The sequence below is a fragment of the Nannospalax galili genome, unplaced genomic scaffold, assembly GCF_000622305.1.
Source record: "Nannospalax galili isolate Female #2095 unplaced genomic scaffold, S.galili_v1.0 scaffold1224, whole genome shotgun sequence".
NCBI classification, from domain to species: domain Eukaryota; kingdom Metazoa; phylum Chordata; class Mammalia; order Rodentia; family Spalacidae; genus Nannospalax; species Nannospalax galili.
In genome coordinates, this window is record NW_008351701.1 from 48,296 (window position 1) to 64,222 (window position 15,927).

The window sequence follows — 15,927 nt, forward strand, 5'->3', positions numbered from 1 at the left end:
TAGTCAAACTACGTGGCCTCACCCCTTTCCTCTTAAGCCTTCCCAAAACATACACTCTCTCCTCCCCTGGACTCTTCACATTTAATATTTTATTTTTATGTGTATGAGTGTTTTGCCTGCATGTATGTAAGTACACCTATGTATACAATGCCTGCAGAGGACAGAAGGTGTTGGACCGCCTGCAACTGTAGTCACAGATGGTTGTTAGCGGCCATGTGAGTGCTGGGAACTGAAACCAGGTCCTCTGCAAGAGCAGCCAGTGCTCTTAACTGCTGAGTCGTCTCTCCAGCCCCTGACTCTATTTTTAAAACAAGAGTCAAAGGCACTGCCATGGACACCAAAGCACTAAGCATCCAGCGTATTCTTGGTGTGGAACAACTGGGATTTGTTTGCTTTTCAAGAAAGATAGGCTTATTTGGAAAAATGATCTACATCTTTTTACTATAAAAGTTCTGAACTAAAAAAATTCACTTCAGCAATTTTTTTTTCATTTCTTTCTATAAAAAGAGTATTTAAAGGGATAGGAGGATCGTGAGGTATGACTTCTGCAGAGATGCAGAGGGAAAGTGGGCTACTCTTGGTTTTAACTGGATGACTTGGAAAAGGTAACAGGGAGGCCAAACCTGAGGGAGGCATTAAAGTGTGCCCTTGAGGAAATGAGACTTAACATAGACTAGCCAAGGGGGCAGGGACAATGGAAAAGCAAGTCTAGGCAAGAGCGGAGGTTCAAGACTGGGGTTTCCCAGGACTAGGGACTTTCAGTGCCAGGAACTACAAAAAGTCATGAGAAATTTGGGATGCATGCTCTCCCTGGGCTGACTTAAACAGGGTGTAAGTTTGAACATGTTGACAACCTCATTTATTATCACAGTCACCCCTCTTTCTATATATACGCAGTTATGGATAATTAAATGAATAAAGCAACTATCATAGGGTAGACCTAGTATGTTCCAAATAGGAAGGGCTTTACACAAATTGCCAGCTAATCCTACAACCTTAGTACATGGATCTCCTTTCACTAAGATGGACAAAGGTGTCTGAGGTCCCACAGGTACTGTACAATACAACTAAGACCCAAACCCAACTTCGATGTCCAGACTCAAAAGCCCTCATTCATTGAACTACATCATGCTGTCTCTCCTGGGCTAACCTACTGCTAACTACCTCCAAGTTAAAAAGGATGCCTGGAAAAATGTTCCCAAATGCTTGTCTATATGTTCTGGTTAAAAGTCACGCTCACGGGGGCTGAAGAGATGGCTCAGAGGTTAAGAACACTGTTCTTGCAGAAGACCCTGGTTCAAATCCCAGCACCCACAGGGCAGCTAACAACAGTCTGTAACTCCAGTTCCAGGGGATCTGACAGCCTCTTCTGTCCTCTGTGGGCACTGCAAGACATGGGCGCATTTACCTACATGCAGGCAATACACGCATATACATAAAATAAAAATAAAATATTTTTTTTAAAAGTCATGCTCAGGGCTGGGCATGGTGGCGCACGCCTTTAATCCCAGCAGTTGGGAGGCAGGGGCAGGCAGATCTCTGAGTTCAAGGCTTGGTCTACATAGTGAGTTCTAGTACAGCTGGGGCTACAGGGAGACCCTGTCTCAAAAAGACCAAAAAATAAAATAAATAAAAAAATAAAGTAAAGTCATGCTCATTACTCTTCAACATGACCCAGAGTGGTCCTCTCACATGTTAGGCCCCAGAATCATTTTATGAAGACTCAATTCTGCTGATGAATGGTTCCCACCAGGGCATCTCCTCCAGGGGCCAGGATATTTCTATTTCCTTGGAAAGCCTACAGCTTGGTACTTTGTATTATTTGGGTTTTGACTTCAAGGTCCCTTTCCACACTATTCTCTTAACCCAAATGCCGTCTACACCAGTTAACTGGCCAGTGTTCGCTGGTCCGATACTACCTTGTCTTGTCTCTTACCCTACACTTGGGCTATTTTTCCTGTCCTGAGATGCCCACTCTCACCTTCTCTGTTGAAACCTCACTCTCTCCTAACCCCCATTCTGGGATTGGACACAGGGCCTGAGCACATGGCTAGGTAAATGTTCTACTATTGAGCTATATTCCAGTCCTCACCCTTCCTCTCCTAAGTAGAACTGGACTGTGTTGTGCCCAGTGAGACCCCAACTGTAGCCCCTGTGGTACTCACATGACAGAACACTGGGCAAATGAAAGATAATCCACCAGCACATCCAGGCCTTTGTTTTCATCATTGAGAAATTCCCTCACCCACCTGAAAATACAGGAAACATAGTGGAGGGGGGTCTATAAAATGGTTTGGGAGAGGATAATCCAACAATATCCACACTCTTCCAGAACCTAGTATCAAGTTGAGAAAATCCTAGAAACCAAAACCTCTGACAGTCGTGGTCCTGTCACCAGCCTGGATGTCCAACAGGCCAGGGAGCCAGGGATGGGGAAAGCACCTTCCATTGCCACTTGCTTTACTGCAAATATGTGTCAACCACACAAGATTTTAGGTCCTCTCTTAGTAGGACACGGTGATATCCCAATTATTTCCTGTATCCTAAAGCTGGGCACAATGTCCTTTCCCACTTTTTTTTGAAAGAACTGGGAAGGCATTTGGAGCTTTTACCAGGAGCAGAGCTGTTCTTGCGAGAGCCAGCGAATCCCCACTGAAGTCTCAGTCATGACATGGGCAAGAAGTGCAAAGAGAGCTCTGGAACAGAGCCTTATTGGGCCAAAGGGCCTTCTACTGGGTTCAGACAGTCTTGAGAAGCAGTAAGCAAAGAGGTATGAGTTCTGTGTTCAATCAGAGTGTGCGTGACAAAACTGCAAAAGGCTGGGGAATAATTAGGAACTCAAGAAACTCCAGTATGCCATGACTCCCAGTCAGATGAGGATGTGGGAAGGCAGGCAGGTAGGCAGTAAGACACAGAGGGCAATGCCCTAGGGCACTGTCACCTTCCTTCTGGACTGAGCAATCTCTGGAATGAAAGTCAAGAGCATATTCCCCTGAAGTTGTTAGAGGGCTGTCCTATGACAGGTTCATTCCACTGCACAGAGACTCAAACCTGCAGGATAAAACCCTTACTAGCCTGAAAGCTCTGTCTGTTCTGGAATATCTGTGGGTCTACATAAACCAGCTGTGTCTAAACTGCCTTGTGGGGCTGCTTTTCCCCCAGAGCTGGAACATCAGCCCCATATTGGTCAGCCACACCCAAAGCTGAGGACAGAGGCTGGAGCTAGAGCACCAGGCCTGCCTGATCTGGCAGCAGGCTCTGGCTGAAGCTTGACACTGGAGCTGCCTGGAGTTAGCTTCCTCTCTGGGGGCTGACAGGCCTCCCGTTTCCTGTCTGTCTGCACTCCAGCACCCCAGCTCCCCACCCCCTTCTCATTTCCTGTCTGAGTCTACACTGCTATTTTAGGGATCCTGACACTTTGAGGAGAGGTTAAAGGGCACTTTGGCAAGGCAGAAAAACCACTACAAGCCAGAAGAGCTAAAGGGTTCTGGAATCCCACTTCCCAGGCAGCCTCACCCCAAGAGCCCCAGTCCCACTGCTGGTCGACTCAACTGCTGAACACCCTGTTCATCAGGCTGTAACCAAGGCAGGATCCTCTTTTCACTTTGCCCTAGCCTCCTCCCACCCCAAAGCACCCTTACTAACCTAACAAACTCTTCCTGAAGAGTGGGATCCTGACTTCCCCACAGAACTACGCAGAAGTCTCAGGTGAGATGGCAGAGGCTTCTGAAATGTCAGAATTAAGCTATTCCCTAGAACCAGGGACCAGGTCTAGACCTCCAACTTCTGTATCAACAGCCAAGAGGCCCTGGGACTTGGGAAGCATGGTGGTCTGGCCCTAGCTCCTGGCAAGATGCCAGAGAAGTAGACACAGGTAATGGGGGAAGGAAGGCACAAGGACTGTCATCTGGTGGGCCTTTCCTAAGAAGAGTAGACCCCCCCCGGCCCCCACTCCTCACACCATGGCAGGACACACATAAAACTTAAGATGGATGGAGGGCCTGTGGAATGACTTGATGCCGGTGCCAGATGGTGCTCAGGATCGCCATGGTGTCACTCTTACCCATATACCTCACTAATTGATAAGCCTTGCTAGCTTTCCTTCTGTGAAAGATTCTCAAATGGAGGCAGCCTTGGCACACCTTTCCCAGTGGCTTGGCAGTCCATTCCAAGATGTTCACAGATGGCTGTCGTGTGGAAGCCATGCTTTGGCCACCACAGCATAACGTCCAATACCAGGAACTGTCCCTTTCCTGTCCTGACCTGTGCTGCTTCCCTTCTGACTGTGGCTGTAGTGGCTATATACAGATGTCCCCTCCCTCCAAAGAGCTCCAGGCAGGCTTAACTTGGGGGTAGACAAGTAGGCTGCTGCCATGACTGGGGAGGAAATGCTGATGATATCATCTGGCTCTTTCCATGGTACTCTCAGGAAGCTCAGGGACTCAGGCTGGCAAGTACCCAGGAACCGCACCCACCCTACCCCACACCACTGCTCACTCACTGAGGCACTGCTACTTTAAGTGTTGCAGACCTACATCAGGTGACTCTCACTGTCCTTTCTGCGTAGGTACACACATATCATCTGTCACTCTTTTCATCTGTCTGTCTTGCTCTCTTTCTCACTCTTGCTGGGAACAGTTTCTTAGAACTGAGGTACTGCCCTCTCCCTGAACCTCACTGCCTCCGCTCTCTGTCTGCTCAGCAGCACCTAGTTCCCCACTCAGTCTGATAGACTCACACAGACCCTGTGGGCCACCTCAGTGAGTTGGCAGCACTAGGACCTGTGAATACAGGAGACATCAACTCCTGGTCCCCAATATCTTATATCTTTCTTTGGTGTTTCAGGAAGCTTCTTATGCTCATCCACCAAGATTGTTTTCTTTCAAATGAATAAATAATTTGGGCTCCAAAAAGTCTAAATAGTCACCATACAGGAACTAGGTTTGTTACCCAATATAATATATTCTCATATCCCAGGCTTTACTGGGCCTCGCTTGGCTCAGTACCAGACCACAGGCAGACTCCAATCTCAAATGCTATGGCAATGTTTTCCACTCAAAGCCACAGGCTAAGGACCCCAAGAGAGGCCCCAAGCTTGCCAGAAGTAACTGGTCAGCAGCTGGAAAAGCTGAAGAATAGAAAAGCCAGAAAAGGCCCATCTAAAGCTCTGTATTAACAGAAGCCATTCAAGGGACAACCCTGCTCCATGGCAGGGAGGATAAGCCAACAAACAACAAAACCTATAGGGCAGGCAATGCTTGGGGACAATTCAAAAGGCTGGGTGAGACGGCCACACCTGACTTACCCAATGTGATTGGTGCGAAGTGAGATCTCCAGCTCTCTCAGGACTTTGGTTGACTCCTGTACTCTCCTCCTGAACTTCTGTAAACAGAGAATCTTCTGTCACTGATGGATATCCCAAGTGTGTGTTTGTTCTGAGGGAGTGTGCAGCATCTCACTATGCAGCCCAAGATGGCCAGGAACTCACAATCCTCTTGCCTCAGACTCCTGAGTACTGGGATCACAGGTATGTATTACCATACCCAGCTATCCAATTTTACATTACAAATAAAAGAGGCAGAAAAGGAAACACAAGTTTTACAAAGACCAACTAAAAGCCTTCCCTCCAGCATTGGATAGCTGCTTTAGGCCTCAGAGCCCAGAAACCTAACTCCCATGGCTCAATGTCTTAGCCCCAAGACAAAAAGTTTTGTGGCCAAACCTCATAAGACTATGAGGGGCAGCAAGACAGGAATTTCCGTCTTATACTTCACCTTCCGAGTTACACTGGGGTCCAAGAAGCTCTGGAGTTTCTGGATATAGGTATGGGGAGGATTCTTCACCTGGAATCGTTCCTGTAAGGAAAAGACACATATGTCTACACACAGAAACACAGAGTCCATCTGTGGAGGGTACTGAAGAAGGAGAGTGTCTTCAGGTATCACCTGGCCCTTAGCATTGCCCAAATCTTAGGTTCCCTTCCTTGACTGATCCCTAGGCATTTCTTACCTGTTGCCATGTTCTCCTCCAATTAGTGCTCCTTAAGCCTAGAATGCTTTTCTATATAAAAAACTACTCTAAGCATCTACTGCTTAGATGCAGGGACTATAGAGCTGTGAATAGAAGCAAAAATAAATATGTAAGTGGCTAAGTTTCTTTTTTTCTTAAGAAAGCCAAGAGGAGGGCAGCTTTCCCTTGCAGAAATCTAGCTTTGGTAGCTCCAAACCCTGCAGCTGGGACTAGACTGGTATTGGAGTATTAATAGAGCTCAGAGCAAGCCCACTGCCTGTTCTTTGCCCAAACCCTGGACCCCAACAATTCAAAGCAACCTCAAATGCTAAAGGCTGCTCTTGGCTGGGTTGTCTCTTGGCACCCTTCTGCATAGGGCACAGGACTATGCCTTCTCTGCTCTGATATAACTGCTCTAACCCAAGACGACACTCAGAAAACCCCTAACATTCTGGTCCCATAAGGGCCTCCACAAAGACACTGAAGAGCTCTGGAGAAAAGAAGCCTTTCAGGAGAATGACATATTAAGAAACAGGACCTGAAAATACACGAAAGAAGAGTCTGAGAAAGCTGAAAATTATGTGAGCTAAAGAAGACTGAGGGATTGTCAATTAAAGAACTGCAGTACCAAGGGGCTGCTGTTCTCCAAATCCAAGCAGGTACTAACCAGCACTTACTGCAGAGTCAAAGGCAGTGGGCTTTTGCCTAAGAAGGAGCTTGGAGTTCTGTCTCAGAATCATAAAGCTGGCTCAGGGCAGGCAGCATGTCAGTCTTGGCACCTGCTTGCCTGAGCCCAACCTGGCCCCATCACTTAGCAACACTGGGCAGGTTACTGAACTGATGGTTCTTCAAAGCCAAGAGTGTCCTCCTCAGAGAGCTTTTGTGATTAAATGAGATACTGTAGTATGTAGAGTTCTTAATAACTAGCACTCAAACATTAGCTATTATGAGTTTGTTCAGAGCTTGAAAAGAAAGATTTGTCCTCAGCAAAGCTCTATGACAGTTATGTGTAAGCTGCCAACACTGTGGCAGGTCCTTCTGTACCTACCAAGAATCACGGAAGAAGCAGCCAATGCTGAGCCCTACAGACAACCCTGAATTCAAAGACTCATGACATGTAACCTTCAAACACATGCAGGGGAAAGAACATGCAGTGAGTGTTAGAAGACCTTGGTACTCAACAAAGTAATACTCTCTTGTCTCACTAAGAGACCTAGCTCTAAGATATTTAGGAACAAGAGCCAAAGGAGACAAGGGCATCTCCCTAGAGGTCTATGGCTGGTAAGAAAAGTGTCCTGCTATTTGCCAGGTCTCAGAGTCAGAGATACAGGGTCCTTTAGAATACCCTACAGGCATAGCCTTAAGTCTGGGGAAAAGCAGAAACAAGCCCCACTGGGAAAACCACCCACCTCATCCACAGCCAACCCTGCACAAACCACGATGACGCCACTGCCCACTGGATGGCTCCTTATGGGAGCTCAGACAACCAGCTGTCTCAGCCATACATCTCCTTGAAACAGAAAGTCAGCATACACCGTGCCAGGCCAAGGCTGGAGTTCCTGCTGGCACTGCAACAGTACCTTTGGCCTTACTGCCTTGTCCACCCTGACATGGGCTGCCACCTCCCTTATCTTGCCAACCTCATACCTGGTCACAGATCAGATCCCACTTCTTCTCGTTGTCATACTGCCGTAGGAGCCGGGCCTTGTCAGGAGGTAGGTTCATGGAGCTCTGAGGAGAGACTCTGAGTCAACAGGCTGAACACCCCACAACCCTCACCCCATTCCTAGAGGACAGAAAGGTTGGACTGCCATCACCTCCCTCTCCTGGTCATCAGATTTCACTTTGACAGCTGCTGCTAAGGTAGGCTTGGAAAGGTGGAACCATCCTTCTGCCTCGCCACCATAGTAATCAGGTTTGGTTGAACAATATTTTCCAAATTCCAGGTCATAGAATCAATTTAGTGATTCAAAATTAACTTTAAATGAACTAAGGGCCAGTTAGATGGTTCCATAAGTAAAGGTTTTTGCTACCAAGTTTGACAATTGAGTTCAATCCCCAAAACCCACGATGGAAAGTAAAAACCAACTTCCCCAGGTTGTTCTCCGACCCTCTCCCTTGGGCATCATGGCACACATATCCCTACACACCTACACACACAAAGTAAGCATAAATGCGAATGAGATTTAAGCAGAAGATATGAGACTCACTGCAAGTAGTAAGCATAAATGTTTTATGTAGCCTTCATTTATTTGACATTCTGCACATATTAGCATATGTACACAGGTCATGTTATAAAAGGCACTACATGTAATATCAGACAGGTCAGACTGGGAAAGGCCATACTGAAGATACTTCTTAAGATTTATTTTTGAGTTGGGCATGGTGGTGCACGCCTTTAATCCCAGCACTTGGAAGGCAGAGGCAGGCAGATCTCTGTAAGTTTGAGGTCAGCCTGGTCTACATAGCAAGTTCCAGGCCAGTTGAGACCCTGTCTCAAAAAGACCAAATAAAAAGAAGATTTATTTTTATGCCAGGTGTAATGATGCATGCCTCTAATCCCAGCACATAGTACCAGGCCAGCTAGGGCTACAAGGAGACCCTGTCTTAAAAAGACCAAAAAAAGATTTATTATTTTCTAATTATGTGCATATGTGTTTGTGTGTGTGTGGCAGGGTGTGCATGTGAGTGAAAGTTCTCATGAGTTCCAGAAGAGGGCATCAGGTACCTGGAGTTGGAGTTACAGGCAGTTGTAAGCCACCTGATTGTGGGTGCTTGGGTCCTTTTACAGAGGACATGCTCTTAACCACTGAGCCATCTCTCCAGCCCTAAAAGATACTTTGTTGCATAAGACAAGTCAAAACTTTGAAAGCCATTAGTTTTTGTTTTTGTTTTTTTTGGTCTTCTTGAGACAGGATCTCCCTGTAGCTCCAGCTGCCTGGAACTCACTCTGTAGACCAGGCTGGCCTCGAACTCACAGAGGATCCGCCTGCCTCTGCCTCCCAAGTGCTGGGATTAAAGGCATGCACCACCACGCCTGGCTCATTAGTTTATTTTTATTTTATGTGTATTAGTGTTTTGCCTGCATGTATGGAAGTGTACCCATGTCATGCAATACCCTTGGAGACCAGAAGAGGGCAACTCATCCCCTGAAACTGGCGTTATGGACAGCTGTTAGCCACCATGTGGTGGGAATCAAACCCAGGTCCTCTAGAAGAGCAGTCAGTGCTCTTAACCCCTGGGTCATCTCTCCAGCCCTGAAAGCCACTAGTTTAAAGAAACCACTTTCAATGTTCTTTTCTGCCACATCCTGAGAGACAACTGTGAATCAGAATCAATGAATAAGGATACTCACGTAAAGAGAATTGCTCACATACTTTTAGGAAAATGTTTACAAAGGCTACGGTTACAAATTTCTTATTTGCAGGCCGGGTGTGGTGGTGCATGCCTTTAGTCTCAGCACTTGGGAGGCAGAGACAGGCGAATCTCTGTGAGCTGGTCTACTTAGCAAGTTCCAGGTCAGCTGGGGCTATAGGGAGACCCCATCAAGACCAAAACAAAACAAAACTTCTTATTCGCAGCTGGGCATGGTGGCGTATGCCTTTAATCCCAGCACTCGGGAGGCAGGGGCAGGCGAATTTCTGTGAGTTCAAGGCTAGCCAGGTCTACATAGTGAGTTCCAGGCCAGCTAGGGTTACAGGGAGACCCTGTCTCAAAAAGATTAAAAGAAAGAAAGAAAGAAAGAAAGAAAGAAAGAAACAACAACAAATTACCTGCTTGCTACTAATTACAAATTACTACCCTCCCAATTAAACAAGACTTGGTCTTGTCCTGATCCTTCACTGAGAGACTAATGTAGAAAGGATACTGAAGGACTGCCCAGAAATCATTTTATTTTGCTGATTATTGTGTGCTCAATGAATAGATGGTACAGGGCGGGAGGCCTAAAGCCTGCTCCCTTCCCTGCAGCCATGCCTCTCCTTTCTCCCTAGTCACACTGACTTTGTTTTCGATCACAATCCTTACCTCTAATAGTAGTCTAACATTTTAATCAGATCTCTGCATCTACCCCACTCCTGACTCAAACATGATGCCCAAATGAAGTGTCAGCTGTCTGACAACCACCTGACCTCCCATGGAGTCAGCCTCTTCCCCAGCCTCCTGGAGGGCCTTCTGCTCTAAATCCAGCTCTCTCCCTGTAGCCCAAGCATGACCACTGGCTTCAATCCTGCCTACTACCTGAGGACATGAATGGAGGGTGCCCAGACTCACCAAGAAAAAAGCAGAAGAACCCTGAGGGAGGGACCTCCATTTTCTAAGAGACAAGAGGAACTCCTTAAATATGATTTACTTCTGTTACACAAACTAATCATCATGCACTTATCTCACACATACTACTACACCAGCTATATGCTTGTCTTACCCCAAGAACTCTCTATATGACAGTCTCTCACTCTTAACACACTTGGTAGACAATAAGCTGACGGTGAGCCTATAGTTAAAAGACCCTATTAGCAGTGGGCTCATTTACTGACTGGAAACAGAGTTACTATGGTTCAAAAACATGAAGCAGGTTGAGGGCTCCAGTTCCAGTTTACAAACAGAAGAATTTGGAACTAGAGAAGAAGGAAGGGAGGAGACCATCACACCGCATCACACCTCTCTCCATGTTTTCTGCTGCCTTATGTGTCTGCCTGACTTTCTACAAGCGAGAGGGGCTAACCTGGTCTTCCCCACAGCTGATACAGTGCTAATGATAGGATGGGCAAACCCAAGTCCAGAATGTTCCCTTTGGAACTGATTTGCTGACAGCCAATCTCAACACTGGATAGAGAGCAGAACAGGAATAGGAGGCTTTAACAAACAGGGACCCAAGAGTCAAAGGCAGGCCCAAAGTAGGCCTTAGCCTACCTGGCTGGAGATCAGGCAACTGCTAGCTGAACCTGAGACCAAACTGAGCAGAAACATTCCCCAGTACTAGTGCTGGTGTGAACACCCTGAGCACATCCCTGTCATCTGATAGTGCTCTCAAGTCTGAGCCAGGAAAAGAATTTGCTGTTTTCTCCCATGTAAGAAACATGTTGACTGAAGGAGGGAGCTGTCTGCTGCTACTGTAGCAGACATCACATCCTGGCTACACCAACTTCCTCTTTTGACTAACCACTATGGGCTGCTGTGGTTTCACACCTCCTGGCCAGGTGTGCTGGTAAGGAAATGCTTAATTCTACAGGCTTGGAGGCTGAGCAAAATTATCAACTTTTTTTTTTGGTCTTTTTGAGACAGGGTCTCCCTGTAGCCCCAGCTGTCCTGGAACTCATTATGTAGACCAGGCTGGCCTTGAACTCAGAAATCTGCCTGCCTCTACCTCCCAAGTGCTGGGATTAAAGGCATGCGCCACCATGCCTGGCAAAGTTATCACCTTCAGGATCTCCCAACTATATAAAGCATGGGAGACACAAGTACTTAGTCAAAATTTAGATCCTCAAAGAAGCTGGACCCCTGGAGTGTGGAATTAGGTGGCAGAATCATGAAGCAAACCTAAACACAGGCTGGCCCACCTCTTCCTGTCTAGAGCTTTGTGTGGCACTTTCTGGACAGTGGCCCCAACCTCCTCTGCTCTGTCAGGGCTGACAGTGTAAAGAGGACAGGATAAGGGAAAACCCTCAACCTCTTCCATTTTCACAGAGGCAAAGAACTGACTATGGTGGGAGCCACTAGCCAAGCAGAGGACCAGGGCAGTTCTCTTTCTGCAAGATCTGGGCACGGAGGTACTTACGTCCACCTGATAAGGTATGTGTATCTGGCAGGGCTCCGATGTCCAAAGGATGCCAATTTCCTGGATTCCAGGGGCAGCCAGGGAACAAACCTGGTTCTAGACTCAGTCAGAGGTCTGTTTCCCTAACATTTTCCTCCAGTGATTTCTCAGAGACTGGCCTCTTAAAGGCAAAAGTAAGTTCTCATTCACTCCTTGATACAACTCTTATCAAACAAAGAGAAAGCAGAAGTGGTCAGAGCACTCAAAGTGGAGCCAGATCAACTTTGGGCCCTTCAGAGTTATCAAGCCTTGCTGAGCTCATCCATCAGCTGGAGATAATCTCATTACCTCACAGGGTTTTATGAGCATCATATGATGGTGTCAGGACACACCTGGGACACTGGGTATTAACGCAGTCCCCTTCCTCCTGAAAAGCCTATGTGGTATCTGGCATCCACAGACCTGCCCTCTTACTTCTGGCTTGTCTCTGTTTTCATCCCTCCTTTGGCAATTGCCTCTCAACCCTGTAACTAAAGTGCAATCTTTTGTACCTCTTCTTTAAGTCCTCTTTTGTTTCCTCTAAGACTGGGAACAATTTAAACACCATCATCCTTAGGGCCAAGGGGAGAGGAAGAACCCTGTCCTAGGGATGGAGGAAGGGAGACATGTCACAGCCAAAACAGTCACAATAGGAGACAGAAGGGGAAGATGAACTCACCCTGAAAGCAACTCTTGAACTGACCAGTAGGTCAAAGGGAACCAGCAAGATGCCTCATAATAAAGGCCCATAATGGGAAGAAGCTGAAAGGTATGGATGGATATGATGCCCCTCCAGCAAGACTGCTCTGGCTTACAGCCTGCTTAGGGGCCTGTGTGAGCAAGAGTCCAGTCCCTCCAGCCAGGCTTTCCTACTCCCCACCTGCCCCAGGGAATAGAGGGAGGAGGGAGGAGTTCTGCCCTCAGAGGTTCTCTTCACCTTCCTGCCCTGCACCCCCAGCCGACTTGGCCCCTCCTTATTTCCTTCCCACTGCAGGGGAAGGGAAATGCCTGGAGGTTGGAGTTTCCATGAAAGCTGCAGGGCCTGTTCTGGGACTTGCCCCTACTTTGCCAGTTTTGGGGGGCCAAGCCTAGGGAAAACCCAACACAGAAAATAGGAACCATCGTAAATTCCCTGCTCAACTGCTTCTCTTGGTCCCAGCTTCATGATAAATCTAGGAACACAGAGCAGTGGCACAGCTCCTGAGAGACAGGCAGGGAGACACGGGAACCATCACTGGGAAAGAGGCTGTAGAGGCTTTAGGGACGGCCACAAAGGCTGTTTAAGCAAACAGAAAATGAGTTGGTGATTTTCTTAAATGTTTTTTTCTTGCAGAACCCCGTCCCACCAAGTTTCCCATGGCTGGACCTGTCTTGGAATTCCCAGAGCTTAGAAATCCCAAGATCTGTGCTCAGGCCATAGGCATGGGACAGCCCAGAGAGCTGAAGTAGAGCTCTGCCACAAGCGAAATATAGTGCTCTTCTGGGCACCACACACTTCTCAACGTGCTGCTGAGCCCCTAGATGCAGCTGCCACCAAGGCCTCCCTGGCATCTGTAGATAAGCCCAGTGGACAATGAGCAGGGTGGGAAATAGTGAGAAACGAGTTTGGAAGTCAACACTGTTCCTCACCAACCAACAAGCCTGCGCATAAGCCGGCGACAAAGCAGGCAGCACAAAGGCCCGTGACCAAACATCAAAAGGACAAAGTGTTTGGAACCACCCAGCCTACCCTCCACATGTCTCCACTGGTGGGCAATGGACACAGCTGTGGCCAGCTGGCACCAAAGGGTGAGAGCTCAAGGAGGGTGGAGGCACCAACCCCGCCTGCCTTGGCCCCTTGAAGGCCACAGCCAGCCCTGCCGCAGTAGCAGCTCCCAGACAATGAGAGTTATTTTCAGCCAGTGCTTTAACACAAGCCAGCTGGCCAGTGTGCTGGGCGGGAGTCCTCCTCCTGCCAGCCCGCCCAGACAGCAGGCTGCCTAGCTGCCCCACCCGGCCCACACTGCTGCCACCTCTGCAGCACTGTTTATCTCACTGTTTCAGCACAGTTCCTCCCGACCACCTTCCAAACTGCAATCCTGTCAAAAGGGGAAAAAGATCACTTTGATCAAAGGTCCAGGAGCTAAGATTTAAAAAGTCCAGACACAGGAAGCACAGCAGCCCCTCTAAACACCCACACTTTCCCCTTGGCTCATGACTGGCTAGGCAGTGCAGCAGTGGAGATAGTACATCAACAGCCAGATCTCACTGCAACCCTCAAGGACCCAGAACTCGGGCTTTACTGCCAAATCAGGGAGACAAAGCTCCAGACTGTTCTTGCCTGCTCGGCTCCCTCCATGCTCTCCAAAGCTGATAAAAGCTTGAGATACATGTCTAGAATAAGTCTGAGTCAATCAAGGGCAAAAGATTCTGGACAAGAAGAGCCATCTTCCTGCAGAAAGAAAATCACAGGAAGGGCCAATGATACCCCCTACCTGCCTTGACAGAGTGGGGTCAGCATTCTAATCAACCAGCCCCATGCCCAGCAGTGTACTAGAGCAGGAAGCAGGGAGAGCAACAGCCACCTCCCTGGACTCCAGCCCTTTTCTGCCAAACTCCACAGTCTCACAGTGCAGCTCCCCACCCCTCTACTCCCTCAGAAAGGGACCCTGTGCACAGAAGCAGGAGCGCAGTACACAACTCTAGCGAAACAGTTTTCTGTAGGCCTGGGCTACCGTTAGACATAAAGGGAAGTTGCTGGAGCTTCTTAAGGCATCACAAAAGTGGGTGTACTTCTCTTCTTCTCTTTGACTTCATTGTCTGCAGTGGCTTGAGTCTGCCTTTCTGATTTGTTTAACTGAAGCCATCATTTTGGGAACAAGCTGCCAAGCATGGAACCATGTCTGGAGAACGTGCTCCTGTGGTCACTGATGAGTCTATAACCAGAAATGACTGCTGAGCAGTTTTGGGCCAAGTCCCTAGGCAGCCTAGAGGAAAAAGAAATAGATTCACCAGATGTCTCCAGCTGAGCTCTGCAATTCACACCAGGCAAGTCAGATGCAGAAGAGAACCTAGAAGGCTGGCATCACTCAAACAAAGAGGTGACTTTTCCAACAATTCTACCTGAGGCCTCTCCTAAACCTTAGAGGATTCTTCTATTGGATGCTGAGAGGACAAAAGAAAATGACCATGTCCCCAATGCCAGGGAAGTCCCTGGCTCTACCCTCTGCTATACTACTACTCTTATACTTAGTATCAGGTACTTCTGCAGGTGGCCTAGACCCTGCCCCTGGCTAAAGCCACCCTTCTACCACCTCATAGTTGAGAAGTACACAACTTCAGAGAGAAGAATTGCTGATGGCATTTCCCAACTGAGCCCTTAGCCATAGCTAAGAAGCCACCACCACAGGAACTTGATCCACCCTCTGGCTCCTGAGCCCCTCCTCATGGTTAGCCAGACCCACACGCTCCCCAGCTACGCAGAATGGAAACTATTCTGCTGGGGGTAGCAGGTTTTCCAAAGCCAAGGAGTCTTGGGCTGAGCCTTGTCACTCTTCTTCAGCCAACCAGAGTCCTCCCTCTCTCTATGGGGCCTTAGTCCTGAGAGCCCACAAGTCAGCACCACTACTCAGACAACTAACTCAGTATTAGTGGGGTCATACCCTCCCTCTCCTCACTCTGGGGTCCAGTGAGTCTCCCTTACAAGGCTCTTTACACCTTCACTTCTTCTCCCACTGTCACATTAGACACCTTTGCTATTCACTTCAGCCCTCTGGGTTGACCAAAGCTGCTATCTCTACTTCCAGCACTTTCTTCCCCTTTCCCTGGGCACAGGAATGGACCTTCCAAACATCCAGGCACATGAGATAAATCATGTTTCTTCTTGGTTCAGAAATATTCTGGCTCTTGCATTTACACAAAATGGAAGTTCTTGGCCAGCAGCTCTCTGCATCTTTATCAGAAAGAGCTTGGAGCTAAGCTTCTCCCCAGACTGGCCTCAGCATCTCTGAAGAACTTATCCTGAGCTTTGGCTCTTGTGGAACAGTCCCTCTTGCCATTTCTTAGCTCTAGGATTTGTCTGTGACTAATATTTCTCCAGTCTTCTGAATCCCTTCCTATTCTACCCATCTCAAAATCCAACACTC

The 15,927-nt window shown here is 47.9% G+C and overlaps 1 protein-coding gene across 3 annotated transcripts in view; it reads right to left on the bottom strand.

Annotated features, from left to right (window-relative positions):
- Positions 1-15,927, bottom strand: part of Fmnl3 (formin like 3) — a 56,638-nt gene that overhangs the window by 14,556 nt on the left and 26,155 nt on the right. For all 3 annotated transcript variants that reach the window (XM_029553892.1, XM_008848745.3, XM_029553893.1), the window contains exons 2-5: positions 7,657-7,740; positions 5,775-5,855; positions 5,306-5,382; positions 2,166-2,249 (exon numbers count right to left, since the gene is read on the bottom strand). In XM_029553892.1, coding sequence (XP_029409752.1) covers positions 2,166-2,249; positions 5,306-5,382; positions 5,775-5,855; positions 7,657-7,740 — 326 coding nt within the window. The remainder of the gene's footprint in view (positions 1-2,165; positions 2,250-5,305; positions 5,383-5,774; positions 5,856-7,656; positions 7,741-15,927) is intronic.